We start from the raw sequence: 27,334 nt of genomic DNA, 5'->3' as shown, positions 1-27,334 counted from the left end.
CTGCACCACTTCTTCTAGTCTGATAACGAAGTTCAACTGACTCTGGGGGGGCGCGCGCTACAGCCTCGCTCCCGCTCGTTGCCATGACGCTGAATGTAAACATGAAGGTGAACGGGAGAGATGGATGGCACATCCCGCTTAAAGACTGATAAATGAAGTTGTAATGTCGCTTTTTTTTATTCCCAAACCTTACAACAATAGTTCAAGTCATATTTTCGAACAATTTCACAGCGGTTGTGAAGCGGTTGGCTTTGTTTTGCCGTGTTTTTGTCGTGTTTCAAACAGGGGAGATATGAAGGCTCACAGCAGCGAAGTAGGCGTGTTTGTCCGGATCAGGCCAACGGCAAACTTCGCTCAACGTCTTATTGAATGTCTTCCAGATGGACAAGTAGGTGTTAAATGGACTTTGGAAGCCACTTGACAACATATTACTAAGTGAAGTAGCGTAGTGGGGAATAAAACGGTGGGTAACTTTAAACTGTGGCCCCTCCAGTAGGCGATAACAGTTAACTTATCACTATATCTTCAAAAAAGTAAATATTACTTACATAGTTTAGCTAGCTAACGTTACATCACTTCGATAATATTCACTATGCTGTATAGGGCTATAACCTACAGTCCATGGCTATAACCAGATAGGAAGGTGTTAGTGATTCAATGTTTAATATATCGTTAAGTAGCCTAAAGTTGTATCTGAATCGTTTTGGTTTAGGTGAAAAAATGCAAAGTGAAGTTAACATTGACTAATGGCGACCTTACACCAAACGACTTTTCAAGAGATTTCACTGTCGCCGACAAATTTCCAATGTCGGAATAAAATCATGAGAGTTTTGCTAGAGTTGTGGCGCGTTCCCGTTATCTCGATCGTTTGGTGTAAGGTGGTCAATAGTGTGGATAATTGTTTGCTTTTTCAGCGTTGAAAAGGCAACATTGAATCAACATTGATTTATGATAGGCCTATCTTGAGTGGCCTGCATTACCTTTACATTTATTTTTCTGTATTGAAATTTGAAGACTCCCAATATAGTGATGTTCAAACATGCAGACGAAAAAATGAATAGGCTACTTAAGCCCCAACTTTAATTTCTGAGAATGTCTGGGTCCATCACTGGTGCCAAAATGAATATTGACAGCTATACCAGACTTATCAATAATCTTGGTAACACTTTATAATAAAATGGTAAATTGTTTTGGTAAATAATTTGTTTATAAATTATATATTGTATCATAGCTTTTTACCCTTTTTACCGTCTCTTATCAGCTATGATACAATATATAATTTATAAACAAATTATTTTATATTACACAAACTAATGATAAAATAACATAAATTATAGAATTACTAATAATTAGTAAACATTATTAATGATCATTTCATTGTTTGTTAACAGTAAAATAACTATTAACTAAAGTTTAATTAACTATCAATTTACCATTTATTAATGATGGTTATTATAAAGTGATACCATAATCTTTTATTTGACAGCATTATTCATTTTAGGTTGATAGCAAACATCACAATAAATTAATAGAGCTCATAGTTGTTTAATTAACTGGATTGGATGTATTTATGAATCTGATCTTCTATATGTAGGCTATATAGGTGCATTTTTACTCTGTCTTTGGAATACATCTCTGGACAATCAGAGGAAAGCCTGGAAAGCTCTCAAGAGAAGACAGGTGTAGTTTATCACAGCATGTCTCAGTACAGGCTGTGTTACCTTAACCTGTGGATGCCTGGCTTAACAGGATCAGCAACTAGTCAGAGGTCAGCAGATTGTGTGTTTCAATCCCCTGGAGTGGATGTTTGGTTTGAGATCCAGCAGTAAGAGGAAACTGAAATGATCTCAGACAACCTGCTAAAGCTAGAGTTTCAATCAGTAGGTCAGAGGAATAAACTATTTCAAGAGCCCTTTGAAATGGTAGTTCACAACCCCAGTTGTAACCTTAAATGATTTTCTTTTTTTGAGAGCCACTATCCTGAGACTTTCAGTGAACAAGTTCAGAAGCTGAGCCGACTGAGATAAGTAGATACACAAAGTTACCAAGGTCTTGCCTTTGATACCAGCCAGCATCTAGAGGATGCTGGCTGGTATCAAAGGCTCTCAGAAAACAAGCTCAGCAACGATATGACCCAGTGGCTCAAAGTGCTGGGCAGCTGTCAGCACATTTTGATGTTCTGGGTTCAGAGGTTAGGCCCACTTTCCACTCTTTGGTTGCAAGTAACTTTTGAAAGCCAACATCCTGAGAAAAGAATGAAAATGCAGCAAAGCACTGTGCCCTCGTGGCTCAAAGCACTAGACAGCTGCACAGAAGTTATGAGGTTAAGGAGTCAAGCCTGAGTAAGATTTTGAAAGCCAACGTACAGAGTAAAGATTGAAATGCTCGGAGAAAAACTGCTCTACATCAGGAAGACCCAGTGGCTTATAGAGTTAGATGGCAACTTGAAGGTTTTGAGGTTGTCGGTTCGAGCAAGAGCACCAGTTTTGAAAGCCAACATCCCCAGCCAATCTCTTTGTCAGAGATTGAATAGCTCTGACAAAAAGCAGTGTGACTCAGTGGCTCAAAGCGCTGTGCAGCTATACTGTCCTTTAGAGGTTGTGGGTTTGAGCCCGGATATGTCTTCGGACGTGGGGTGGCTGGTTCTATTCCCTCTCCACTGCCAGTAGCTGGAGCAACAAACAACCATATTGGTAAAAAAGCATACCCTTGTTTGGAGCTTCTCAAACCTAACTCTATAATCAGTACCAATGTTGAGTAATGTCTTACATTTGGCATTAGTCTCTCCACATAATGTGTCAATCACGCATAGTATCTGTGTCTGTGTGAATACCTCTATGTTGTTCCTGACAGCAGCCCATCTGTTGTCATGTATTTCTTTGGAAGCGGCAGTATGTACATGCTCTGTATTTCTTTGGAGCGGCCTATAGGAGCCAGTATCTCTGCTCTGTAAGCCACCGTCTTTACCAGTCATGTTAAAGACATTGCAGACTGGTTGAACCAACACACAGACTGTCAGGCAGCAATGGATATACCAGCTGTTTATCCTGCTGAGCTATTACTGTGTTTTGACATATTGGCATTCATCATCTTATTTATTAAGTGTTCTAGTAGTACACTACTGAGAAGAATAACACAGAAACGGGACGGCTGTGGCTCAGGAGGTGGAGTGGGTCATCCACTAATCAGAAGGTCAGCGGTTCGATCCCCGGCTCCTCCAGTCCGCATGTCGAAGTGTCCTTGGGCAAGATACTGAACCCCAAATTGCTCCCGATGGTTGCGCCAGCACCGTGCGTGGTAGCTTGCCGCCAGCGGTGTGTGAATGGGTGAATGTAGGCATCTTGTAAAGCGCTTTGGATAAAAGCGCTATATAAATGCAGTCCATTTACCAGAAACACTTATGAGTGCGAGAGCTGGCATTCAAACCAGCAATCTTGTAGATGACAAGCCCCAACTTATCTCACCAAGCTATTGCCAAAGACACTTGAGGCTTTATTCATCAGCTTATTTATACGTGTTCAAACTACTGATATGGTGCATTGCTGCTACTGTGAGCAACAACCACACTGCTTGTACCTTACATTCATCAGCTTATAATTGTTAACTTTTTTGAACATGAAAAGACTTGAGAAAACTTGTTGTTATGCCTTGCTGAATCTTAAAAATAGGCTATATTTTAAAAAGATGGGTAAACTCTGTTCTGCAAAACAAAAGGTGGGTAAACTGAGTTTAGATGGGTTTACTCTACATTACATAATCTTACTCTGAAAATGAATACATCCTTATCCAGGTTAGCCTGTTTTACAGCCTTATCCCTTGACTTACTTGAGTGTATCTCTCACATTAAGGTGAGACAGTATTTGCTGCTTCAGCCAGACAATATAAATTGCCTCCATTACCATCTTTCTTTTAATCTGGCCCACTTGTGACAGTAAGGGATTTGTCAAATGAGTGAAAGATCTTGTGAAAGCACTTGTGTGTATGCATGTCAAATATTCAGAATATGTTCAATATTCAGTCCTGTAGCTTATCACAGCACAACTAAACAGCAGAGTAATTTACAGCAACATTTCTATTTATGTATTACTTTCATTTGGTATATTGATGCAAAGATAATGCCTGAGTTTGATAGTGTACACTTTAAACTTATTTTTGTGTCCTGTTCCTCAGACAGTTAATATCTATCAGAAGAGAGACGTCAGGAAGCTGGCAGTGAAGAACCAGCTGAGCTCCTGGTCTTTCCGGCTGGACGGTGTCCTGCATGACATCTCCCAGGAGGAGGTGTACACCCGAGTGGGCCGACGGGTCGTACTGGGAGCACTGGAGGGTTATAATGGTACATCTGTCCATTGTATAAAACCTATAGTACAGAGTACCTGAGGTCAACCTAGCTAAGACTAGCCAATTATTGAAGGGAAAGGGCCTTGATTCCCACTGGACCCAAACTGTGATATTGGTGTCCACCAAATGGCATATTGTTGTTGTGTGAAAAACTTGAAACTCTAATTTTGGTGATTTTCATGTTTTAACTGAAGGATTACATGGTCTTCTATAGGTTGAGGGAATTATACCATCCTTGGGCTTATGAAAGCCTTTCAAAACCCACTGGATAAACACAAAAATGCATTGTGGTCAATCTGAAAACAAGGCTGTTTTTCTTATTTGCCGACAAGTTTACATATGGGCGATATATCATCTTTTGTTGTGTTTCTGTCAGGTACTGTGATGTGCTTTGGGCAGACAGGTTCTGGAAAGACCTACACCATGACAGGATCCACAGAATCATACAAACAAAGAGGCATCATTCCCCGGGCCCTTCAGGAGGTAACGCACACCTTCTCCAAAGGTCAAAGGTCATTTTTACCAATTCCCCTTCATGCTATGCAGCAGGGTGGCGTAGTGAGTGTGGAGACTATCTTCTGGCCTTTCCCATGTGGTCTTCAGGTGTTCCAGGAGGTGGAGAAGAGATCTGAGCACGCCTTCTCTGTGCACCTGTCCTACCTGGAGATCTACAACGAGACCCTGGTTGACCTGCTGTCGTCGGTGCGGGGCGCCCCAGACCTGCCTCCACGGGGCATGGTGGTGATGGAGGAACCGGGCGGAGGAGTGTTCATCAGAGGTCTGTCTCTACACCCAGTCCACAGTGAGGAGGAGGCCCTGAACCTGTTGTTTGAGGTTTGTGGTTTACAGCTGCAAATCTCAAATTTATAGGAAAAATGCACTATTAACAGGTAATAGGTCACCCCAAAAAGTGAATGAGTAACTATCTCGTATTCCTTTAAAGGTGAGAGCTTTGTGTCTCTTATAGTAGTCTCTTATATTATAGTAACGTTCTGTCTTTTCTCAGGGTGAGATGAATCGCATTATCGGAGCTCACGCCCTGAACAAGAACTCGTCCAGGTCCCACTGTATCTTCACTGTGCATATTGAGGTATAGGACCTTATTACTTCAATGGTTTACTCCACTATCTGCCAATTTTTAAGGGTTTGCTGTACTCTTGGTGCACTTGCATTTTTTAGCCATTCTTTTAAGTGTAAGAAACGGTTTCCCTCGATCATAGTCTCGCTCCCGGACTCTGTCTGACGCCAAGTACATCACCTCCAAGCTGAATCTGGTGGATCTGGCTGGGTCAGAGAGACTGGGAAAGACTGGAGTGAGTTTTTAAATATCTGACTTCATTTTACTCTGTAGTGACTGCTTCTGCACAGCCTACCAGGTATGAACTGAGTGGAATTGCCGCTTGCAAAAGATGTTGGACCCTTTGACTAAGGCAATGTGTGAAATTAACACCATCCATTCTGTTCTAAAAAGAAATTTGGCTGGCTAAAATAATAGCTGTTGAATTTGGGGATCTAAAGGGATCCTGATAAAGGAATATACCTTTGGGAGGTATTTTTATCTAATTTACACACAATTGAAAATTTTCTCTTTTCTCCATGTTTTGTCATGTCACTTCACTTTTGTGTTTTAAATAACTTAACTATCTCTTCCTGTTCTCTTGCTGTGTGCGCTCCAGTCAGAGGGCCAGATGTTAAAGGAAGCCATGTACATCAACAAGTCCTTGTCGTTCCTGGAGCAGGCCATCCTGGCTCTGGCAGACCGCCGCAGAGACCACGTTCCCTTCAGACAGACCAAGCTCACACATTCCCTCAAAGACTCACTGGGTGAGACTGCTGGGCCTGACAACAACGCTAGTCAAAATGGCACAGTGGCCCTGAGCTCTGTGTTGGGTTTTTTTTTAGAAATGTGCGATAAAACATGGTCTTCCTTTCTCACATCATGACTATTTGCGTTTTCCCTGTAGGCGGGAACTGCAACACTGTACTTGTGGCCAACATCTATGGTGAGGCTGCGCAGATAGAAGAAACAGTAAGCACTGAAATACATGACATAAAGAGCAAGCTGCCTCTTTCTTACTGTAATTTGTGTCAATTCAACTATGGATGCTAGTGTTGTGATCATTAATCTGCTCTTTGCAGCTCTCTACGCTGCGTTTTGCCAGCAGAATGAAGTGCGTCCGGACGGATCCTGCTGTTAACGAACACACGGACCCTGCAGTGAGTTCCCATGATCTGACATATTCCATAGATCTATATGAGACAAGGCATTTTGGGCCTGAATATTTCTTTCTGTGCTTAGAGTTTGCATTATCTGTCAGTGGTCAGACGGTAGAGGGTTCACATGTGATTGATTGTTGTGATTAGGTTCAGATCAAGAAACTTCAGAAGGTCGTCCAGATGCTGAAAGAGGAGCTGTCCATCTACAACACTCTGGTGAGTCGAGCCTGGCAGGGAAAAGAGTGAGACATATTTGATTATATTTTACTATTGGTTTATTGTGTTTGACCACGTTTCTTGCCTAAAGCTTGTTACATTGTTTTAACAATGTAACAGAGCAAGTTTCTCAAATCAGCACTTTTAAATCAGCAGTTATGTTTCAAAGGTGCTGACGTGATATTCACATCATCCATTATTAAGCTTAAAAAATTATCAAATTATGTTAAAATATATGATAGCAATTATTTTGAATTAAACACTGGATGAAAGATGTATCTCAGTGTGTTGAAGTACAAGATTTTTGTGCTTTCGTCTGGGTATTTTTACAATGTTGAAGAAAGAGCACATTTCAGCTGGTTCATATTTGAATTATAAATGGCCCTTGTGCTTCCTTCACCAGGCGAACAGGCCGCACACCATGTATGAGCCGCTGTCTGAGGCCCAGGTGGCCGAGATCCACAGCCAGGTTCAGAAGTACCTAGACGGCAGCCTGAAGGAAATCAGTGTGAGAACATAACGAGGAAACAGACACAACTGTCAATATTTTCTCTGATATACCAAAATTTGGCTTGGCACCGTCTTGTCTTTTGATGCCCTTACATCTCTTTCTCAGATTATCAGCATCAGGCAGCTGCAAGAGGTGTTTGCCCAGTTCAAGTCTGCAGTGCAGTGAGTATTGTTTACTGAACTTATTATGAGGAAAAAACCCCCACTATATATCCACTTTTGGAAAATAAAAAAAACATTACCTGAAGTTGATTATTCACTTCATACTGAAAGACTTAACTTACTACTGTAAGTGCAATCATTTGTTTAAATTTTGTGCTTTTAAGGTTTTTTCAGTGTAGATTTAACTTTTTCAGATGGTGGATATCTCATTTTGGAGCAAAGCTCATTATCTGTTAATAGTAAGTGATTTTTGTGTGTGTGTGTGTGTGTGTGTGTGGTGAGTAGGGAGCAGGAGCAGAAAGTGAAGGCTGAGCTGTGTCAGACCTACGACTTGGTGGAGAAAGACCAAAACGCTAACTCAGAGGCAATCAAGGTCCGTCAACGTTTAATTCATGGATAAGGGCAACCTGCTTCCACATTCCACATTCCACATCAAAGACATCAGCAATGTTATTCTACTATTCTTTTAGTATCAGGTGTGCTTATTTTAGATTTGTGTTTAGTGAAGGGATTATTTGTGATTGAGGTTTGACTGGATGCTGCTCCGTAAACTCTTCAGGAGTGGGATTCCAAAGGCAGCGTGGGGGAAGCGGAGGACGGCGGCTGTGGGGCGGGCGCGGCCGCTCCGTCACAGAGACACGCCGGTCCTGGCAAGACCAAGACCAAGAAGCCCAGGGAAACGATCACAGTAAGGTGAGTGACGGGCTGGAGACTAGAGTTTAACTGATATGGGTTTTTGAAGGCTAGTACAGATATTTTTAGTCACATTCAATATGTTACATTTAACCAACACAAAATGTCTCTGGTGGGTTAGCAGCTCTTTAAAACAGGGTGACCAACCTCACCTATTTAATGGTAGGGGAACCTCTGGGATACATTAGGCCTTAAATGAACAATTAAATAAATAAAAGGACGATATTTGCCTGATACATCGTTCTAACCCTACAGGAGACTAAAAAACTCTTAAGTCGTATAGTTATCCTTATGACACTCTCTATGAGATTCTGCAGCCAGGGTAAGAAACAGGGTGCGGGGAGCCCAGTGCCAGGGAAGCCAGTGGAGAGTGCATCCAAATCCAAGCTGAACCGTGTCCAGACACCTGAGAAGGAGCAGGAGGCCCAGGAACCAGACACCCAGAGCCAGGACACACAGGAGTCACATCCTCCGAGCAAAGAACCCACCAGCACAGAGTATGTGTGACATGTAATTATAGCCTCGTCTATTCAACGTTATGTTCATATATCTTTGGTAGTCCTCGAACTCAAATGGGATACCGTGTTGTGTTTTACCCCCCCAACCTGCAACCCAGGTCCCCCCCACCTAAAGCGGAAGCCTTTGAGGATTTTAAGGCGGGGCAAGGCAGCGCGATCAACGGCATCCTGAAGGAGAACAAGGCCGTGCTGCTGGAGCGCCGCGCCCGCCTGCGACAGCTCACCGCGGAGGTCAACGCTGCCAAGAGAGAGATCGACCGCACCACCGCCTCCATACAGCAGTACAAGGACATGAGAGCGAGCCAGGGTATTTAACACGCAGCATGCATGTGTCAGCAAGAAGATACTGCAGGAGAGCGGCAGATGCTTTGACTTGGTTGCCTTGCCCCTGTTGAGACTGATTGGATTGTGGCAATCAAACAACAAAAAGCAGTTTAGGGAATTATAATCATCAGACTTATACCTGTGGCAGAGAGTGTGTAATTTGTCAGTTTCTTGATAAATTGCACTCATAAGTATAAGTGGGACAAGACATATCATGAGCCTTTAACACCATGGATATAAATCAGACTCATGACCTTTACTGCATTCCCTCTCCTATAAATCCTGTCTCACTCTACTGTATATTGTCTAATAAAACAGAAATACCCTAAAAAGAATCCCCCCAATAATGAGGAGCAGACCTATAAAAAATTAGAATTATAAGGCCATTGTAATAAATTTGCCCCTGTCTGTCTGTTTGTGTGTGAAGGTCAGTTTGTGAGCATGGAGGGGGAGCCTGTGCTGGATGAGCCAGAAGTCACTCTGGTGCTGCACCTCAGAGAGCTGAAGGCCCGGTACCGGCAGCGATACGAGGAGCTGCGCAGCACCAAGGCCGAGCTCAACTACTGCCAGCACCTGGTGGACCAGTGCAGGGTGCGCCTGCTGACCGGTCAGCACCAACGCTGTATTTCCTTTCTTCAAAACCTTTTGCAACCGCTGCATTCCTTACAGTTTATATCTTTTAATAGCAAAAACATAGGTGGCCACTTGGAAAGAAGTCAAGTTTACTCACAATTGTCCCATGTGTGTCCCAGAGTTTGAGAATTGGTATAAGGAGTCTTTCCTGTTGCCTGAGGAGGTGCTGGCCATGCTAAGAACAGGAGGCCCAATGCAGTCTGGGATCATAACTATGGACAAGACACTAACACAAGTGAGTCTGCCTCACACTTTCACTAATGGGAGTGTAGTCATTATTTTGGGCACAAAACAATATCTCTTGCTGCATGCTCCCAACAAATTTATTTAGTTACATAGACAACGTTTCGATCCCAATGGGACCTTCGTCAGGTAAACCTACATGGGTGTGGGTATATGTGTAGTCACCCTGCCAATGTTCTGGTTTACCTGACGAAGGTCCCACTGGGATCGAAACGTTGTCTATGTAACTAAATACATTTGTTGGGAGCATTCAACAAGAGTCACGAGCCATTACTCTACAAACCAGATGCCTGTGATACACACAGTTTGGCTCAGCACCAAAGAAGTGGGATGTGCGTAAGGACTGTTCACAAAACAATATCTCCCATGTCGAGGGTAAAAATGCATCTGGATGGTTTCCCTAAAAGCCGACACTGTAAATGAAGGAAAATCTTAAAAGAAAAGCAAAGGTCTGCACAGATGCTTGTGTGCAGGCTTTATGTATTTTGGCAGCAAGTCCCACTCAGCTGACAGGGATTATACTGAGGTGCAGTGGAAGCCAAGGGGCAATAAATCACTGTTGATTGTCTGAAGTTTACTGGAAAAGTTTGTGAGTAAACTGTGTTCCTGTGTTGCGGTCGTGACTCTCTGGTGTTCTTAGGAAGAGGATGACCAGGAGCTTTTTGAGCGGCTGCAGCATGAGCTTCTTGTCGACAGCCCCAGCGCCGTCTCCTTCTATAACGCCCGCCACAAGATTCTGAAACGGGTGGGTATCAAGTTTACTTCTAATGAGTGAAGGTTTTTTATTTTGTGTAATAACGTGAAAGTGGATGATCCAGGAATAGTTGGAAAGGTCCCGACTCAAATGTCCTGGTCATGTCTTCCCACCTGGCCAACCAGTTAGTTACCCTTCTCCTCCCAGGAAGATACCAAACAATCCATAATAAACTCCAGATATAATAACACATAAATCTTTGTCTTCTATCCCTACAGAGGAGCAGCAGAGCCTTATCCCTGACTCCAGTGCAGAGGAGCTCCTCCAGGGGGTCCGGACGGAAAAAACTCCCTCCAATTCTCCCCATTACCTAAGAGAGGTGTATGTGAAATGAATGGTTCAACAACTACGACATCCTGGCGAAAGCTTAAAGGAAAATTCCACCCTCGGACACTCTTACGTATCATCAATCTATGATGTTTTTTTGATGAAGTGGTAAAATGTAATTTATGCTGTACCCACATGTTTCCCACAACCTTCCTCATCCACTTCTACTTCAGTTGGTGGTTTCCTACATTTCCCAGAATGCCTTTCAGCAATCCTCAGAGAATGGGCCTGAGCATTCGAGCTGTAGGTTTTACATGTAGGTGGAGAGACCAATAGCGATAGCGGAGAGGTTTTCCAGTCGAGAAAACCAACGTCACGTCGTCTTCATCTGATCAGTTATCCATGAGAAGAAAAAATGCCGCACCAAACAATAAAATTGACCCAGAAATATAAAGGTACAGCACCAATAGTGTTATTTTAAAGTGTGAAAGTGTTTTAGGGTGGATTTTTCCTTTAATTGCACACAACCATTCCCTGTGCCTGGATCAGAATGAGGATGCAAAAAGATGCCTATTTGTTTTCATACCATTGAATCAGATTCTGAATTTACATAAGCATTTTCTGTGTATTGTAATTTCCTACTGAGTGGCAGAATGAACATTTATCAAGCACAAAAGACACTATGCAATGAATCAGCTTGTTAAATGAAAAGTAAAATTTATTATTCCTGAACCACAAAATAGACTTCTTTGGTTGTACAAATTCACTAGTTACAGTCTTGTATGAGCTCTAACCCTTGACCCTAGGACCTCTGACCCTTTCCCTCCAACCTATTTGGAAGTAATAGCCCCCAAAGAGAACTCAAGACAAAAGAATAACACAAAAAGTTGAAACACTGCATTAACAAATGTAGTGAATACCACTTGTCTGGAAAAAGATTTACCTACTGTAAGTTTAAAAAAAAAAAAAAGAAAAAGATATCAGCCATTCGCAAATGTTATCAACCAAACTGAATTTCAGTCAGTGAGAGCAACATGGAAAGCTATGATTAGTAGACCCTACGTTAAATTAACACATATGCTACTATGTTGTGATTCTGCGAAATACCCGTCAGATACAGAAACTGACAGCGAGTCAAGCGGTGAAGTGAATGACCGAATGAGACAGATGTCTTGAGAGGGATTACAGAGCGGTTCTGCCTCTCGAAGGCTCTCCCATTTATAAACCAATATACATGCAGAGAGCTTCCCGGTACCAAGCCTGTCCAAACCCAGATGCGTTAGCAGTCCAGACACTTGCTTGGTCTAGGCCAAGACTGGCTCAGTTTCAAACCCAAAGTTTGCTTTCCTTTCAGTATTTGTACATTATTCACACAATAATAAAGGATTTTTCAGTGGCATCAGATTTAAATTAACCAAAAGACAGATTTTAAAAAAAGAAGAAAAAAAAAAAAAAGCAACACCTGCTACCTTCACATGTCATTCTGGAATACTTCCAGATATGAAAAGATAGAAATGAGTGAGATTCACATTGATTAAAAAAACAAAACAACAACCCTAAAAAGGGCAGGGAAAGTACCGTAAATAAATGGTGCTGAAAATACATGTTCCCGAAATTGTCTGAAGTTTTGAGCCATTAACAGTTATTCCTGAATTAAATAATGAATATCTGTGAAACTGTCTGCTCAATGCTGCTATCTCCAGTGTAGTCGTATTCTCTACAAAGGGAATGTAACAGAATTCAATAAATCTGGACTAGAGAAGCTGCAGATGCTCTGTTGAGTATTCCTCAATACACGGAGGCAAAACATGTGGATGCGACGTGTTTGTTCTACACGCAGAGATATCAGCTAGGCTTTGCTCAAGCTATCTAATTAGTAAATATGCTTGTCTCCCAAAAACTCTGGTAATACATCGATAGGGATTTCAAAAGTGTATACAAAGTAGAATATGATATGATAGAAAGTGATATGCGATTCATTCATTCAAAGCTTTGAAGTCTTGATTCTCGATAAATTCATTCATAATGATAAATAGTGATACGCTTCGAACATCCTTTGTGCTAAAAAGGACAGGGGTTTTTACAACAGTGTAAAATAGAAAGGCCTTCAATTTGAGTAAAATGCTAAAAACAAAATAAATTACTTAAGATAGAATTTCTTAAAAAGCTGATCAGTGGCAGTGCAATAACGATATGTAGTGTTTTTTTTAAAATGCTCTGCACATTTGCGACTGTGAAGGTAGCAGGATGTTCCCTCCTCACTCAATATATACACTCCTCCCCCGCGCAAAAAGTCTCAAAAAACCCTGACATTTTACAATCTATTCACTGAAAGCCTCAAAAAAATATCATTCGAAAAGTTAGTACAGCTATGACTCTTTTTCTCTTCCAGTACATTTTCTCTCTCTCTCTTTTTTTTTTTTTTTTAAACAGCAAAATCAGTGGAGGTGCAAAAATAAAAACATCAGTCACCTCCTGTTGACATAATTCAGCTTCTAATAGGCAAACTGAGTGTAGAACCAAAAAAGAAAGGAGAATGGTCTTTAAGTAGTAATGCTAGCTAACCACACTAGCTCCTTTTCTTGCCCTAAGGGGATTGTTGGGCGATATCTGTGCCAACTCATCCGCAGACTGTAAAGGCAAGACTGGCACGCAGGATATGACTATAAGTGTGTGTGTGTGTGGCGATTATCAGCTTCATAGTCTCTGCAGTGGTTACATATGGGAGAACAACGCTCTCAATCTACTGACACTGTGTGTAGTGTATTGTGACTCTGCGCCTCCTTCTGGATGCACGTGTGTTTGTCGACGTATTCCACAGTGCATGTTAAGTGTGTGTGTGTGTGTGTGTGTTTGTGTCACGTGTTCAGATTTCTCCTCGCGGTTGTGTGAGGTGTTATGTGGGCACGGCGGTTTCCAGGCTGCGGCGACCCTGCCTCAGCTTGCGCTTGTTGCTGTAGAGCGCCATCTCCTCCAGCGCCGAGGTGGCGGGCAGTGCGGCGGGAACCTCGGCCTCGGGGCTCCCAGCGGGAACTGTGCAGCAACGAGACAGACGGAACAGAGATTCAGAAACGATAAGACGTACGAGCTGCGGCAGTTTAGCTTCTATCACCGACATTCACTCCCCCCCTAACACCTGCTGGGGAGAGGAAGAAGTTGCACGGAGAGAAATTGGGCTATAATTCCTGTGCGGCGGGTGAGAGAGCAGCTGGGTCCATTAAGAGATGCTTTAACCTGCGAGAGAAGCCCCACATCCAGACCAGCAGCAGGAAACCATCACGTCTAAAACAGAATATTGTAGCAATGAATGACTAAAAGGTGAATCAGGCCACTTCACTGGACTCAGTGTTCAAATTCAGAGCAGGAGTCAATTCCATCTCAGTGACTTCAAGAACTACATTGAATCACTTCTAACTCTTCTGTAATCATTTGTCTTATTCAACCCTTCAACTGTCTTCATGCACAGTCTGGGTCTTGGTTAGCGTTAGGAGGATTAGTTGGACACACCAATCAAAAGGTCTCTTCCACTTTGGTCTGACCAGCGACACCTGTGGAACAGCAGCAGGCGAAGCACACCCAGGTAGAGACACCCATCTCAAGGCAAGTCCGATTTCTGTAACAGCATCATCCCACGACTACGCTACGGTTTACCACAGGACTAGCAGGGTTAGAGTAGAAACGCACACACACACACACACGTAACCCACATAAAAATAAGCCCACTGGTGCATGCAGGCACACAAGCGCACAAACATACATACACTGCTCACGCACTCCACATACTCGGCCTAGAGAGGCGCACACACCAACAAGCACACAAACACGCACGCAGTGTGCGAATCCTACCAATAGGAGCTGCTTATCCCAGGTAGTCACCTGAATCAAAGGGGCAGAAGAAATCGGGGTAATATGTACATTATTGGTTAACCCACTCACATTTTTCACTTACGCTTCCACAAAGCCCATTTTCACTCAAACTTAAGTCACACCGAACAGCGCTGGCTCCGGCACTCACCTGGGTTGCTGGAGCCGTCGTCGATGAACTGTATGTCGCCGACTGTGTCAGGGGACTGGAAGAGAGGAACAGAGAGTGAGTAAGTGAGGAGCAGCGGGTGTGTTTGTACCCTGTGTCCCCTGGGAAGCCGTCACCATGTGAGCAGTGGGGCTGGCAGCGAGGGAGAGAGCGAGGCACTGTGCCAAACTCTCACTGCCGGTTTAGGAGGCAGCGCTGACGCTCCCAATCTGCCAGAACCACAAGAGCCAGTGCCTCTACATGACTATTTCCCCAGGAGAGATTGGCATGTTAAAGGAGAGGGTGGTTAAGTTAGATCATCAGTTCCGGGGCTCGCTGTATAGTGTAGGCACATCCACAAAGAGAAGGCAAACAGAGCAGAAGTACAGCGCCAACAGTCACCGACACAGAAAAGAAAACCAGGCAGCAGGTTGTTACGTTGCTGTCCATCTGTACAGTGATGCTACTGTATAGCAACACTGGTATGTGTTATTTGGTTAGATTACATTTTGACATTTCCTGGTAATCTCTGACAAAGCTGTTTGTTTTGCATTACTATGCAAGCTTAACAGAATATGTGAAATGAGTCATAGTTGCCCCCCTGACACCAACACACAGCTTTCAAACACATAGTCACATTAATTTGTGTGGGAATCTAAAACACAGTGCAAACACACTCACATATAGCAAGATCAAGTAAATTAAACCCACCAAAAAGGAGGCCAACAATGCAACACAATGTAGGCAAACTGGGGTCAACAGTTAGAAAACCACATATGATCCCAAACTCAGAGGAGCCCAGACTGACAGTGATACAGACAACCACAGATACTTGACCAGAAACCACAACCACTTCAACACAAGCTTTGCTCACTCCAGCATCACTCAAGGATTCCCCTGCTTCCCCTCTGGTCTCTTCGCCCACACAGAGCAGGAAGACGCCAACTAATCCAAACTGCCCTGCACAAAACTATGGTCCTAATAAGCTTTTAAGCCCCACAAAGCTTCCAGTATAGCTTGAGCTTTATTGGTTAAGTGACAGAATGCAGGAGGAGACCTTCAGTGCAGATCGATGTGTCAGAAGCCAGAGTATGAGAGGAAATCTTAAAATGGAGGACGTGTTACTCCTCTGCCTGATAAACAGCCCATGCGTGGAACAAGGCAGCTGGTGGAAGTGAATGTGAGAGTGGGTGAGATGCAGAGTTTGTGGCCATTTTCCCCCCGGAACCAATTTTGGTTAGTGGGATCAAATAACTGTCTGGTGAGTGTTAATGTTGACTTGTTTGTGATTGATTAGATAGCTGAAAGGTAGATGGATATGAATGGTTACTGCTAGAGATGCTTGGAGGTTTGTGAGTGGTGAGTGGGAGACTAGGGGGAGGGAGAGTGAAGCATATTCTTGTGAGAAAAACAAGAAATCAGACAACCCAGGGCTGATTTGGTGCGTCATTATTGAGAGCTTGAATCTCTCTTCACTGTGCAAATGAGAGTTAGTGAGCCACGCCCCCACAGTAGAGAGCAGGAGGTACTGATCAATCACTGAGCCAAAACCTAGACTGCAGTTGCACTGACGCCTCTTGATTAACAGAGAAACTAGAGGGGAGAGGCAGCAGGGAAAGCCAGGGGAGGGGAGACGGCTGGGGCCCGGGAGCTCAGCATGCAGCCAATACCTGGATGTCGTATACGGGTTTGGAAGAAGGAATGGCAGCAAACTGTCGGTAGTCAAACTTCTTTGACGACAGGGACTAGAAGGATAGCAAACAGGAATGAGCAGAGGTAGAGGGACGGGGGGGAAAAAACAGAGATGGGGAGGGAGAGAGAGAAAAGGAGTAGGACAGAGTGCAGCAAGGAGGAGAGCAGGGTGGATAGAGGGAAGAGGAGAGGAGAGGAGAGGGGAAGGGATAAAGAAGAGGGAAAGGGATGAGGAAATGGAAAAGGGAGAGGTAGGAGGCAGAAAGGCTAATGTGGCATATGGAGGGAGAGCAGTATGTTCTCAGCTCAGATTGGCTAGAGTGATAATGAGCAAGATGGTGGATTAATGTCAATGTGTTTTGAAGCCAATCTACTTTTCTTTCTCCTTTCCCGGCTTGTAAATCGACCGCTGTAAATGTCGTCTTTCATGAATTAAAGCTCCTTAAATTAAGGGGAAGGTCAAAGTTACAGCTTTGAAATTCTTGCGACAATTGAAGCTCTCCAGGTCCATTCAGAAGGAGAACACTGACCTATTTTCACCCTGACAAAAAGGCCAGTGGAAACATCAATAATTTGAAAACTTGAAAATTTAACAAGACGGGGGTATAGAACTTACCAGCCTGCCAGGTGAGGTTACTCCTCGAGGACTGAGCTCTGTCAGAGAAAAACAAAGTGTGAAGTGAGAAAACAGAAAGGCAAGCCTATACTGATAAACCGATTAGCCATAGATTTGAAAGCTGACAGTGTCATCTTTGTTTTAGTATCAAAGTCACTTTAATTATCAAGTATAATAAATATAAAGAAATTGATCTTGATGCAGACATGGATTTGAGCAAAAAACGATAGGTTTAGTTAGTATGGAGGGGTGACCCACCTTCCATGGGGGTGGGAGAGGGTGTCGGGGCTGGTGAGGGCGACTCTGCCAGCTGGTCGAGTGTGCCGCGCTTCTTCCCTTCCCGAGACTTGGCAATGACCATCTGAGCTTTTAGTGCATCCTGCTCCAGAGACTTCATTCTACAGGAGAGAGAGACATAATCAGATGGGTAAATTAAAGAGGAAACAGGAGGAATGATAAAGAGAGAGAGAGACACTGGCAGAGGCGCACACTACCATACGTGGGTATTGTAATAGTGCTGATAACTACTAGAAACAGTATTTGGGTGCTCCTTGTCCTGGTTTGCTGTTACACACAACCAAATCAACTGCACAATAAAAGAGGGATGCATTCCAGGATAAGGACTACCTACCGCTAGTAGGCTTACCCTCAACTCACAGATCTTGCTTGCGACTTTACTGTGGGCTGTGTGTTAGTACAAATAATGGTGTATGTAAATCAAGAGAACAGCAAGGCAGAAATGAAAAGAGAGAGTGGTGGAAAGGAGGGGTGGGGGTGGGGGAGGGGGATGGGTGACAATACAGAGAATAGAGAGGGGGAACCAGAGGAAGCTAGCAATGGATACAGCCAAGACGTGCAGAAGCAAGACAGCACCAAAAAAGGCAGCTGAAGCACTGTCACAGCGTTGCTGTGAGCGCTTGCTCGGACCTTAGAAAACTTCTACCCCTAAGCAAAATGCCCATAACGCCAAAGCACCCCACAGCACCCCACAGCACCCCCACAATGCCGTGCGTCTGGCCCTGGTAGCTGGGGCCGAGGAGCAGACCTGAGCTGGGAGGCAGCAGAGGAGGAAGTAGAGGAGGCGGTGGGGGGCTCGGGGCCCTCGGCCGAGCCCTGAGATGCCCTCACCCGGGCTTGGTACAGCCTCTTAGCCAGGTCCTGCTCATATTGCCTAACATCCTCCTCTAGACCATAGGGCCTGCGCCCCGCACGGCCAGGGAGGAGGAGAGGGAGAGGAGGAGGGAATGGGACGAGGAGAAGGAGAAGTATACCAGGGTGAAGAAGGAAAACGGAAGGAAGGAAGGAAGGAAGGATAGGAAGATACGGGCAGGGCACACACAGAAAAAGAGAAGAAAAGCAGAGAATGGAAGGTAAAACACTGACACAAATAGGAGATAGTCAGGAAGAATCAATGAGATCAGTTTACCAGACATGAAAACAGTAAGAGAGCGGAGACGGACCAACTACAAACACAGGCTGGTGTTCTCACAACACTGAATCAACAGTGAACTTGTGTTTGGGACGACTGGATGTAGAACTGGTGGGACATGACTGAACCGTGTTACTGACCGGGATGACAAACTGTGAGTCAGGAAATCTGCGTCAGAAGTTCAGGGTCATTTGCCCTCTACCACTGACATACGCCACAGCTTTGGAACAGCAAGGAAAAGTAAAGTATACTTTACATTTTGGGCATGATAGCTGATGTTCTTATCCAGAGCAACTTGTGAGTGCAACAGCAGAATCAAGCTTCAATTCCTCAACCACCAAAATTACAAGAAACCAATACTGAGGTGTGCAAGGATGACTGATAATGTCTAAGATACGGCTGCATTGCGATTCAAACAGCTTGTATCGGGCAAAGGTTGGGAGGGAATCGCAGCTAAATCGATGCAGGCTTCTCTCTATCAGAAAAGCCCAATATGACAGGTGAATCTGTTTTTTAATTATTTTAGCACTCAATAATGTCATTTACTCCTTGTATGTTTCTCTCCCTCCGAGTCCATATGCTTGTCTCTGCCAGTGTTGTCAGCCCAGTGAAGGTTAACGTCACGTGTCCCTCCCGCCCCTCGCTCAAAGAAAACAAACTTCCCCCCCCTCCCTTCAGTGCTCCCTTGCCCATTGTTTGGTCAAAAATAAACGAGCAAATATAGGACGCACCAAATATCTATAAATTGCAAGTGTGGACCCACTTCGGGGTTTATAGCATGGAAAACTTGATAAAAGTGTGGCAATATGCAAAACAAGGTCGAGCAGCAGTGAAATATACATGTAGCACGTCTAACTTGTGACCCATTCTAAGGACTCGCTGTGGGAGAGAGAGTCTCTGCTTGTACCTCTTCACCTGGAGCTAGCGGTAGTGCTTGCGATGAAAAAGGTATTAAATCGATTACTGAAGCTGGATAACTGGATTTAGTTATTTATGCCCAGAGATTCCTTCTTGCAACCAGTGGCTAAACTATAGTAGAGGTAAAATAGGACTGTTACCGGACCATATTGACTTGCATCATATCACACTGCTTTGCATTGCATCAAGACAGGACTGACTCAAATTGTATTGAATTGGTGACTGCTTAAAACGCATCTTAGGTGCATTGAATCATTAATTCCATATTGTGTATTGAATCGAAGAAGCAGAGATACACAACCCTACTGATAACAAATCCTCTCCCTAGAATCCTCATGTATGATAGAAAAGTGCTAGAAGTATAAGTTGAGGAGAAAAGGTAAGAAGTTATATTTTTAAGGAAACTTAAGGAAAGGAAACACAGAACTGATAAGTTGCAGGGTAAAACCAAAGAAAGAGACCTGACAACATTAGCTATTTTATCCTCCAAGTCAGTATGACTGTGTTTACCGTGCTGCTCTCCACATGGCTCTCTTCTCAGCCTCCAGAGCTCGTTTCTCAGCAGGCGACAGGTCCCTGTCGGGGGCAACAGCCAACTCTGGGCTCTGCATGCGCAACCTCTCCTGGTGTCTGCGCTCTGCTTTGGCTGTACGGATGGGAGCTGCCGACTCCCCAGGATACACCGGGATCAGACTGACAAGACATTAAAGCAGTAGTGTTATATGCTACAAGAAACACACCAAGACACAGATATACAAAGACGCAATATTGCACGTTTAATTACCCAGTCATAGAGTTGGGCCGCTGCTCCAACCTGAAGCCTTCCTCCAGTGAATTCCTCTGGGAGTCTCCTTTTCCATCTACTGAGGACGGCCTACACAGATAAAAAGAAGGTAGATGAATCAGCTGAAGGAATGAAAAAACATGATGAAATTTAAAAGCTACAATATCTAACTTTTTGACATAAAAATAAAATAAATAACATACTCATACATTAGTAGTCTGTCTCTGTGACCCTGTGTGTATGTGCCTAAACCCCGACGTTTGCCTGAAATTGGCTATGCAATTATGTTTGGGACGTTTTGGGGCTTCCTGCCTCAAGGCACAAAGTTGCATATTGTAGCTTTAAATATTCATTCATGTGCCTTCTTACCCTGAGCTGCCACAGTAGCTAGGTGGTGTAACGTTGTAGCTTGGTGGTGTGGAGCAGTGTCGAGACGGAGTGGACACCGGCTCCACCTTGTACTCCACTCCGTCCAGCAGCACCTTGCCGGTGGCCTTCATCTCCGCCACCTGCTTCGCCAGGTCCTCCTCCTCGTCTTCCTCGTCCTCATCCAGCAGGTACTCCCGCGCCCGCTGCTCAAACTTCCTCTCTGGGTTGAGGTGAATAGAGACAGGTTGGTAAATCTACAGGGCAGGTGAGTCAAGTCAGAGACCTTTCTTTGTTATATGTAAGGGAGAGAAACTGACCTTCTTCCTCCCTCATTTTCTTGAGGTCATCCTCTCCAACGAGTGAGACACGAGGTTTGGGCTTGTCCGGCGTCTGCTGCTTCACGTCGATCTCAAAGTACTTCTGTCTGTCCCTGAAAGAGCGCTGCTCTGGACTGTCCTTTCCACCGGGAGAGGGAGTCTGCAGGGTAGTGAGAGAAATAAAGCTTATAATAGGAATGGATAAAGGTTATAATAGAAGAGATTTTGGCATTAGATTTTGTAGTAGTAAAATAGTACGCATGATGACAACTGTTAACATTTACAGATGATGCAGCGAAGAAAGGTCAGCCAGACTTCAAGACAAAGAATGCTGATTGTTAAAATATTCATTTTTAAAATTGCCATTTACATTTCTGCTGAGCCATTTGCCAAAAGTGTGAAGGAAAATGTGAGAGATGCCAGAGGAAAGTATTGCAAGTAGGAAAAAGACAAAAAAAAAAAACATCAGCAATCAAATCAGAACCCCACACCATAAGCTGATTCAAAGTCAGATCATTGGCAGTCCCATTTCTGACAAATGTAGCACGGCTGTCTCCCACTCTAGGGGAATAGGGACACCACCACCGCTCAAGCCTTGCAGAACCACGGCCCAAATGAAGGATAGGGCTGCTCTAGCTGTGGTGGAGGCAGTGGGTACCTGCAGTTCCAGGGAGGGCCTGGAGAGGCGAGGCACCGCTGCCAGGCTCAAATACTCCCGGCGGTCAGAGGAGAGGGAGGGCCGGGGGGAGACATTGCCAGTCAGACCCTTGCCAGCTCCCTCATGACCTCCTACCCCATCATCAAACACCTCGTTGATCAACTCAGGCTGAAAAGGCCACATAGGGTGTCACCAGGCTGTCAGACTAACATTACATGACTGAGGGCCAGCGGGTAACTGAGCAATTCTTTAAGTAAATATAGATTATTAACATTTCTTGCCAAGAGGGTTTCAATACAGTGTTGTTGAACTTGAATTCGGCTGCAGTTTCACTATTTACGTGTCCTTAAATACTATAGACAGACAACTGTGTGCTTGCTGATGTGCTTCAAATATTTGGGTTATTACTTTCATTGGAGCTACTCACCTCTGGAGAAGGCTGCTTGGGATGAACATTGTTCCTCACACCATACAGATCCTGTTGGACAGAGGAAGGAAGGGGCAGAGCATTAGCACAACAAAGGAACCTCAGACTCAGCACAAACACAGAGGAAGAGAGCAGGCAGGCTGATTAGGAGCCGGGATATAAAATATAAAAAGGGGATTGAACATCAGTACAGGAACCACACATGGATGGGCAAATGGAAAAACACCAATGTGAAAGCCGATGGCACTGTAGTACAAAACCAACGATGAACGCATTCCACACGCCACAGCACGTCACAGGCGCCCGACACGGCGCAGGCTCTGATAGGACAGCCTGCTCCAGTCAGGAAGGGGTGGGGGTTGGGGGGGGGGGGCGACCAACCAATCAGCACAGCATGCTTTGTTGTTGTGACCCGGGGGAGTCCGGGCGGCGCGGCCTACCTGTGGCGGCTCCAGCACTGCCAGCGAGTGAGGCACGGCGGCAAACGCCTTGTATGCCTGCTTGATATTCATGGGGAACTCATCGGGCGAGGTGGGGGAGGGGGCGCGAGGCTGCAGGAGGGGGGGGGATGGAGGCAACAGGAGAGGAGGGTGGGGTGGGGCGGGTGGGGTTCGTATGGTAGGGAACCAAGGGGAAGGGGAAGAAGAGGAGGTGGAGAGGACAGACAGACAGACAGAGACAAGTAGGAGAGGGTAGACTATGAGAAAAACCAGCAAAGTTGAAGAAGACAGTGGAGGAGAACAGGTGAACACCATGGCAGCTGGTTTCATGTGGGAGAGGGGGATGTGCCAGAGAAAGACAGACAGTAGGGCTTGGAGAGTGAGGCGGTGCCGCTGCTGTGTTCAAAGCCATGACAGATTTTTCTGTGCGAGCACCTTGGTGATACACTGAGAAAGACATGGGATGAAATCAATAGCTTCTTCATTATTTACTAGCTTGGGGTTGTGCTGCTTGCCAATACAAGGAATGAGTGAAGCATTCCAGAAAACCCCAGTTTATGTGGAATTATGTTGGTCTGATTCAGGAGCTCAGACTCAGGGTTGGATGCTCTGTTTCCCTGTGCGGTTACAACACCAATAACCACCTGGTTTGCCTGGGGGTTGCACTGACAGTACCAGTCTCACTGGGTCGACTCGCACAGACCCAGTTCCCCTGTGCAATCAAATACAAGTCTTCCACGTCTTTGGTTCTAGCTTCATTTAGAAAAATCATTCTTATGCCTTAAGTATCTGTAATTCTGCTGTACTGCTGTGAGACACCACTTCAGTGTTTTGAGACTGTGCGGTCACAGTAGGCAGCACAGGGCTGAGAGCGGGGCGAGCGCAGCCCTACGTGGTGGTGAGGGGTCTTACAGAGGTCTGGGAGTTGATGGGGGAGGGGCCATGCTGGAAGGGGTTGGGACTGTGGCCGTCCGGAGTGGCGGGGGAGGCGCTCGGCCGCACGCGCCCGAGTGGCTGGATGGCACCCGGCCTCGTCTGGAGGGAGAACAGACGGGAGTTAAAATACTGAACAGGAATACAGAACTTTAGAGTGAGTGATAACTGAAAATGAATGAAGCCAATGGTGGAAATGCAGCTCTGCATGAATTTACATTCAGATTATTTGACTCCAAATTAGGGTTTGACCGATATGGGTTTTTGAAGCCTGATACAGATATCTTTGTATTGAAGCTACCAATAGCTGATATTCATTTTACATTTTTATGCCAAAAAATAGAAGTATTCAGTGTTTCCTTTAATCCAGGCATGGTGGAAAAGCCTCTGACACAAACTCTTACTACCTTTAAACATGCGAAGAAAATTAAATTAAGATGAACTGTTTTTATATAGCTGTTGTCAGGGAGGAAATTCCGTCATATCTGCAGTGGACCACACCACTAGCCAATAATCAATATTTAATATAAAGGCCAATATTGGCAAACCGTATTGGTCTAACCACAGTAAAAATAAATATTATGTTCTGAACAGCACTCACTGATGATGAATTGTTCTCCTTAGCAGCAGTGGGAGTGGAGGTGTAATGAATGCTCGCCTGAAAGAAAATATACGAGAATGCATGGATTGGCATGATGTCTCACATGACCAGACACGCCTACTGCTTGAGTTTCAACAGACAGCGCACACAGTCCCTCAACTTAAACTCTGGGAGCCTCTGTAGGATGATGCTTGGCAGAGTAAAGACATTCTCAAGTAACAATGCAATAACACAAAAAATTAATAGCTGGTATGGCTTGAGCTAATTTGATCACAAAATCCAAACCAAATTGTGGACCTTTTTCTTTATATTTTGTCAACCTGCCACCTCTTATATTGTTTATTATTAGATTTAGCTAGTGATATAAAATTACAACCATTAAAACAAGCAAATTTACATTTTTCATTGAGCAAAGATGCCTGTTCACAATCTAGTTCAAATAAGCCATAGCTGGTCAGCAGAGACAGAAGTACAATCAGTCACATAATCTGCATCTCCAACACACATCCAGTCTAACACTGCATGAGGCGAAGCATCAGTAATCAGCTGGCCATGGAGGAGCGGTCACATGCTTTTCAGACTGGCAGAACTGCAGCAGACACGATAGCTGGGCTGGTTAGAATCACCATGTTGTAATAACAAATAAAGGGCTGAGAGCAGTGAACACGTATGCTAAAAAAAAATCCAGGCCAGAGCAGAGAGGGCCACAAGACCCACTTACGAAGCGGGTCTCCCTGCCTGCACACATGGAGCTGTTGGGAGAGTGGTGGCTGGGCTAAGGGGAGGGAGGAAGGGTCAAAAGGGTCGACCGTAAAATACCTCTATACATCCTCTAGAACTAGGACAGACTCATGGAAAAGGAGAACAAAAAGTGAAGAGATGGCATGGAAGCAGACGATGAATGTAAGAGAGGAGTGCTGAGCGTTACAGGTGGACTCACCGGCTGGATAGTGGGAGAGTAGGGGGCATCCCTGATTGGGCTGTCTGTCCTTGTGAGATCGGAGGAAGGCCCCTGGAAAACAAAAACCCAAAACACACTTAAAAGCTGCTCTTACTTTAACTTATTGCACGGAAACACCAGTGTAGTAAGGGCGATGCATAGAAACGCCAAAACGACAGATTCAATGGTTAGTCCTAATGTAAAAGCATCTTTCCCAGTAAATAGTCCAACAAGCAAGCTCTTGCTGATAAACATGCACTTTTCTGTGTGCCTACAGGTCGTGTTCCTTCGAGACTCATGACCCTCCTCACAGCTGTTGGGACCGACATTCCTCCTGGTCCTAACTATGCGCACAAATGCCACACGAGGTGCTCAAAGCTCTGTGCTCATAGCAAAGAAATCCTCCCAACTCAAAGTCCCACATGCCCGATTTCAATGGGTTGTTACACTGGGATTAATGCACACAACCTTAACACACACTTCACTAGAGAAAAATACTTCTTTTTCCCCCCCCCCATGAACCCTCCCACTGTGAGAAAGCTTTTACCTAACAACACAAATGCTCCTGTGCGATCAATGGGTAGACGATGGCACTAACAATGACAAGTTCAGGGATTTGATTCCCATTGGGGCCATCCAAATTAAAAATGTCTGCACTCTTCTTACTGTAAGGCGCTGTAAGTGAAAGACCTTTCTTGGCATCATATTAACATGATTAAAACAATGTTTCCACACACTGTTGATGCATACTGTATGATCTCTTGGCTACTGTAGTTGGGTTCCAGCGACACAAGTGAGCAAAGAGCAAAACCAGTGCATAGTCACACACCATGCTGCCTCCAAACCACACACAGGCAGGCCCCTTGCCTTGCTGTACAGCCAGGGCTGCAGCTGGCCCGGCCTCCCGTAGCCTACAGGAGGCCCAGATAGGATTTTCTCTCCAGCAGGAAGGCCCTTTCCTCTGCGATTGGCCACCAGGAAGGGATTCTCACTGAAGCAGATAGGTTGAGAGTCCACCAGGCATTCCTCTTCTTCGTCTTCACCGGTTATAGAGGTTGATGTTGAACTAACCGGTGTTGCTGAGCTGGCTGTTTGAGTGGTGGAGAGCTGGGAGCCATGGAGATGCTCGCTCTCTGGGTTCATACTGGGGCAGGACTGGGAATCCATGTGGTAGAGGGAATTCACGGGGTGGCCTAGGCCAAAGCCCAGGGGCTCTAATGGGGCTCCGCACTGGGCCTGCAGGGGGGCCTCCATGGGAGCAGTCGGACTTACAGAGGGAGAGAACTGAACAGAGGCAAAGGAAGGAGAGACAGCAAGGAGGGAGAGGAGAGATATAGGAAAATGAAATAATAACAGAATACAGACATACAGAGGAAAAAAAGAGCTGCACAGTTGGACAGACAGTGAGATTAAAATGGTAACAGCAGGCAACAAAGCAGCTGTAATTACTCACACAAAGGACTTTAATGCTAGTGGGAAGGTAACATGATAAGAGCTGAGAGTTTGAGAAACAGACCAGAGGAGAGTGAGCATAAAAAGTAGATTAAGTGAGGAAACTTAAAATAGATCTACAAAGGCTGGTGCGTTTTATCTTAGTGCGATAAAACGTCTTGTCCGTCTTAAAATAAATACTGCATTCTTTTTAATAGATCTCAAGACAATGTTTTACATCTGGGACGTAAATTAATCTGGCACAAAGTAATCCATCACAAACCAAACAAATGTAAAAATCTATCCGAAATAAGTTCACATGACAATGACAGAACATGTCAGAAACAGGAAATGCCCACTTCTTAATGTCCAACTGTGTGCACTTCTATAAACAGACTGACACACTTCTCTGACACACAAGCCTCTAAGCTGCCAAGAAGAGAGTTACTCACATGATACAGTTCATTCAATCTTTGCTGGAGCCCTTTAGATAAGTTTCTCAGCATTCCAGACCCATTACTGGGCTATCTGTGCTACCAGAGTAATGGTCACATTACCACAGCCCAGGCTCTGGGCCCCCGCCTTAAATAACCCATATTATCAGAGGAGAGAGACACTCGGGCTCCAACACACCTTCTACCCCCACTGTACTTAACAGCTGAGGTTGCTGATGTAGGCTACATGAAGGTAGAAACTACGCAATGTTTAACACAACCTATATAACTAATTGGGAGAGAAACCTCTTCTGTAACTGTAACTTTAAAAATGCCATGCTTTTAAACACCCAAGACCTGACAAATACCTGAACTGTTTCAAAAACCAATCCACGCCGCTAACCATACAAACAACTCTGGAAATTTTTAGACATGGCCTTGACGTGTCTGGTGAC

The 27,334-nt window shown here is 44.6% G+C and overlaps 2 protein-coding genes across 7 annotated transcripts in view; one reads left to right on the top strand and one right to left on the bottom strand.

Annotated features, from left to right (window-relative positions):
- The first annotated feature begins 292 nt into the window (after positions 1 to 292).
- kif9 (kinesin family member 9) lies at positions 293 to 10,925 on the top strand. The gene is made up of 20 exons (XM_071525854.1): positions 293 to 388; positions 4,171 to 4,336; positions 4,718 to 4,824; positions 4,945 to 5,175; positions 5,348 to 5,431; positions 5,562 to 5,654; positions 6,018 to 6,165; positions 6,306 to 6,370; positions 6,481 to 6,558; positions 6,706 to 6,774; positions 7,178 to 7,282; positions 7,391 to 7,446; positions 7,732 to 7,819; positions 8,006 to 8,139; positions 8,457 to 8,636; positions 8,756 to 8,964; positions 9,409 to 9,588; positions 9,734 to 9,849; positions 10,498 to 10,613; positions 10,838 to 10,925. Exons 1-20 carry the CDS (start codon positions 293 to 295, stop codon positions 10,923 to 10,925), a joined length of 2,409 nt encoding a protein of 802 aa, XP_071381955.1.
- A 654-nt stretch (positions 10,926 to 11,579) lies between these two features.
- scrib (scribble planar cell polarity protein) overlaps positions 11,580 to 27,334 on the bottom strand; it is a 74,355-nt gene continuing 58,600 nt past the window's right edge. For 2 of the 6 annotated variants that reach the window (XM_071525821.1, XM_071525822.1), the window contains 12 exons: positions 25,015 to 25,086; positions 24,075 to 24,131; positions 23,453 to 23,575; positions 22,101 to 22,151; positions 21,016 to 21,175; positions 20,699 to 20,918; positions 20,330 to 20,419; positions 20,056 to 20,238; positions 17,457 to 17,596; positions 17,199 to 17,236; positions 14,894 to 14,948; positions 11,580 to 13,911 (listed from right to left, as the gene is read on the bottom strand). In XM_071525821.1, the coding sequence (XP_071381922.1) occupies positions 13,775 to 13,911; positions 14,894 to 14,948; positions 17,199 to 17,236; positions 17,457 to 17,596; positions 20,056 to 20,238; positions 20,330 to 20,419; positions 20,699 to 20,918; positions 21,016 to 21,175; positions 22,101 to 22,151; positions 23,453 to 23,575; positions 24,075 to 24,131; positions 25,015 to 25,086 (1,326 nt within the window). In that variant the 3' untranslated portion in view covers positions 11,580 to 13,774. Of the gene's footprint in view, positions 13,912 to 14,724; positions 14,755 to 14,893; positions 14,949 to 16,560; positions 16,636 to 17,198; positions 17,237 to 17,456; positions 17,597 to 20,055; positions 20,239 to 20,329; positions 20,420 to 20,698; positions 20,919 to 21,015; positions 21,176 to 21,673; positions 21,842 to 22,100; positions 22,152 to 23,452; positions 23,576 to 24,074; positions 24,132 to 25,014; positions 25,087 to 27,334 lie in introns of all 6 variants that reach the window. The other 4 variants (XM_071525817.1, XM_071525820.1, XM_071525818.1 and 1 more) reach the window with 4 other exon arrangements.

The sequence above is a fragment of the Centroberyx affinis genome, unplaced genomic scaffold (assembly GCF_046629955.1).
Source record: "Centroberyx affinis isolate AG114_WGS23_722 - 3 ecotype Tasmania unplaced genomic scaffold, CSIRO-AGI_Caff_v1 ptg001340l_1, whole genome shotgun sequence".
In the NCBI taxonomy this organism is placed as follows: Eukaryota; Metazoa; Chordata; class Actinopteri; order Beryciformes; family Berycidae; genus Centroberyx; species Centroberyx affinis.
The sequence above is the reverse complement of the archived record's forward strand: the minus strand, read 5'-3'. Positions and strand labels throughout refer to the sequence as shown.

Bases quoted from the DNA above. Each gene is read 5' to 3' on its own strand.
- kif9 (XM_071525854.1), top strand. From the start codon at position 293: ATGAAGGCTCACAGCAGCGAAGTAGGCGTGTTTGTCCGGATCAGGCCA. The intron at 6,775-7,177 runs GTGAGTCGAGCC...TTCCTTCACCAG, and splicing joins TGTCCATCTACAACACTCTG to GCGAACAGGCCGCACACCAT. The intron at 8,637-8,755 runs GTATGTGTGACA...CCTGCAACCCAG, and splicing joins AAAGAACCCACCAGCACAGA to GTCCCCCCCACCTAAAGCGG.